This window comes from Penaeus monodon, chromosome 30 (genome assembly GCF_015228065.2).
Source record: "Penaeus monodon isolate SGIC_2016 chromosome 30, NSTDA_Pmon_1, whole genome shotgun sequence".
Lineage (NCBI taxonomy): Eukaryota > Metazoa > Arthropoda > Malacostraca > Decapoda > Penaeidae > Penaeus > Penaeus monodon.
The window spans coordinates 17,670,726-17,672,811 of NC_051415.1; the positions used below are offsets into that span (position 1 = coordinate 17,670,726).

General features: G+C 33.5%; 1 protein-coding gene across 7 annotated transcripts in view; it reads right to left on the reverse strand.

Annotated features, from left to right (window-relative positions):
• The window catches only part of LOC119592591 (transcription initiation protein SPT3 homolog), a 21,011-nt gene that overhangs the window by 5,707 nt on the left and 13,218 nt on the right, over positions 1-2,086 (reverse strand). For all 7 annotated transcript variants that reach the window (XM_037941471.1, XM_037941469.1, XM_037941474.1 and 4 more), the window contains 3 exons: positions 1,052-1,161; positions 799-907; positions 223-449 (listed from right to left, as the gene is read on the reverse strand). In XM_037941471.1, coding sequence (XP_037797399.1) covers positions 223-449; positions 799-907; positions 1,052-1,161 — 446 coding nt within the window. The remainder of the gene's footprint in view (positions 1-222; positions 450-798; positions 908-1,051; positions 1,162-2,086) is intronic.

Sequence of the window (2,086 nt, forward strand, 5' to 3'; positions counted from 1 at the left end):
AAGAGTTTAATATGTCTATTAAAACTCATTTAAAAATAAAGCACAAAATTAAGCAACTCAAAATAATTTTGTAAATAAGGCATTAGCTTCAGCATTCATCTACCGCTAAGAAAATGAAAGACAATTCCTTCCTATACTAAATGCTGTAACTTTAGACCTCAACCTTCTCATGGATTTGATTTTATTATTATTTTTGGTGAAAGTTTGGAACTCACAGCCTACCTGTGTCATAACATTCAATCGATGAGCCCTTTCATTCTTGACTGGATCAAATATGGATGAAAAATAGAGAGGTTCATACTGTCCAGTCTGGTCAATACTTTGAAGGAAATTGGTGCATATTTTTTTTCTGGAAATTTCTCCACCACCCTCAGCGCTTAATTCTTGTAGCTCACTTGCAGATGAACCTGATGTGCTGGTTCGTGCACGTTGGTAAAGATCGCGAACACCTGCAAATTCCACATACCTCTTTACACTAGAATGAAAATATATATACATACAAGACATGTGTACAAAACACATACACACCTGCATACTGAATCACAGTCAAACACACTCCCTCTCCAATTTATCACCATTTTCCCATAAAAAGTCCTTGCATATACACTATGCTCTATGAGTGTACCAACTATAGACTGGGCCTCGAAGTTTGCATTTAACTTGGCAAGATAAAGTATCACTTTTTGATTTTCAAATACATGAAATATGAAAAAGTTTGTTTCTACTTTCTTTCTATATCTATTTTTGAGAAAAATAGAACAATCACCTAGACCTGAACTTTGCCATTAATATACTTACCCATATAGTGCACTATTCGTTGCAATTTCACTGGATCTTTGCGCATAATAAATAATATGTCCTCTGGACCTACAACTTTACTTCCCCTTTGTTCTGAAATATCTGTTGCCTGTAAGTAAAAATATTATTTTCTATATGTTTCTTTGACACTGAGCTAAATCTCAGTCCTTATTTTACCAAATAGATTTTTACTTCTATATGAAAAAATCCATTTAATTTTATGAACACACATGAACAATTTTCAACCACTCACAAGGTGCAAGAAAAGAGTCATCTGTTGGTGCACAACTGACTCAATAACTGCAGCCGTCTCAAGTAATGGGCGACGGCAGTCCCCAAACCCGTGCATCATCAACTGAATGTCTGAAAAATTTGAAAATCATTATACAAATAAGCCTAGAATAGAATATCTACAATGAAATAATTTCTCCTTAGTAAACAGTATTCGGAAAAAGGATTTATAAACCAAGAAATAGACTGGCCCAATAATCTGTGAAGAGCATATTTTGAAAAAAGGGCTTCCATTTGCTAACAGTTATAATTGGATTGGTTTGTTGTTGCAGGTAAATCATCTGAATTTCAACAGATCCTTAATTATTCCATCTACAGGATAGGCTTTTACCAGAAACTAGCTAGACAAAAGCATTCTACACACTTCCTAGCGCATTTACCATTATCCTTTTCCTTCTCTGGTATGTCATGTCTTACCTTAATTACAAAATCTCTACATGACAGAACATTATAATGATCGTATAAATTATGTATACACTAACTACTATATAATAATGTATACTTAAAAATAGAGTCGGCAAAAATATAAAGAACTTTTTACAGTAAATTTGTACCCACTGCATAAAGCACTGTAAATGCATAAACCTCTTACTAAAGCAGAAAACCCAATATATATAAATGCATTACGAAAAAAATACTGCACTTGGCAAAAGAACTAAAGTAAAGAGTTAAATTAAATATACCCTTTGTTTTAAATTGTACAAAATATGGATGTTCATAAAAAGTGTCAAGCCATGAGCATTCAGCCTAATTTTCAGCATCAGGGGCATACTACCTATGATCTCTAGGAGGGTTGGGGCTACAGGTCTTTACTTTGCTAGCTGAAAGGGCAAACAAGGGTAATCTATCTAATAATTTTTACATTTTGGGGCTGAAATCAGTGACAAATTTCTTGTTTCATTTCTTATATTATACAGGAAAGATTTGCCAAAAGAGCCTCAAGGACAGGTGTAGGCTTTTATCTATTCATATTCATATATTCCCTTTTTTTTGTGCA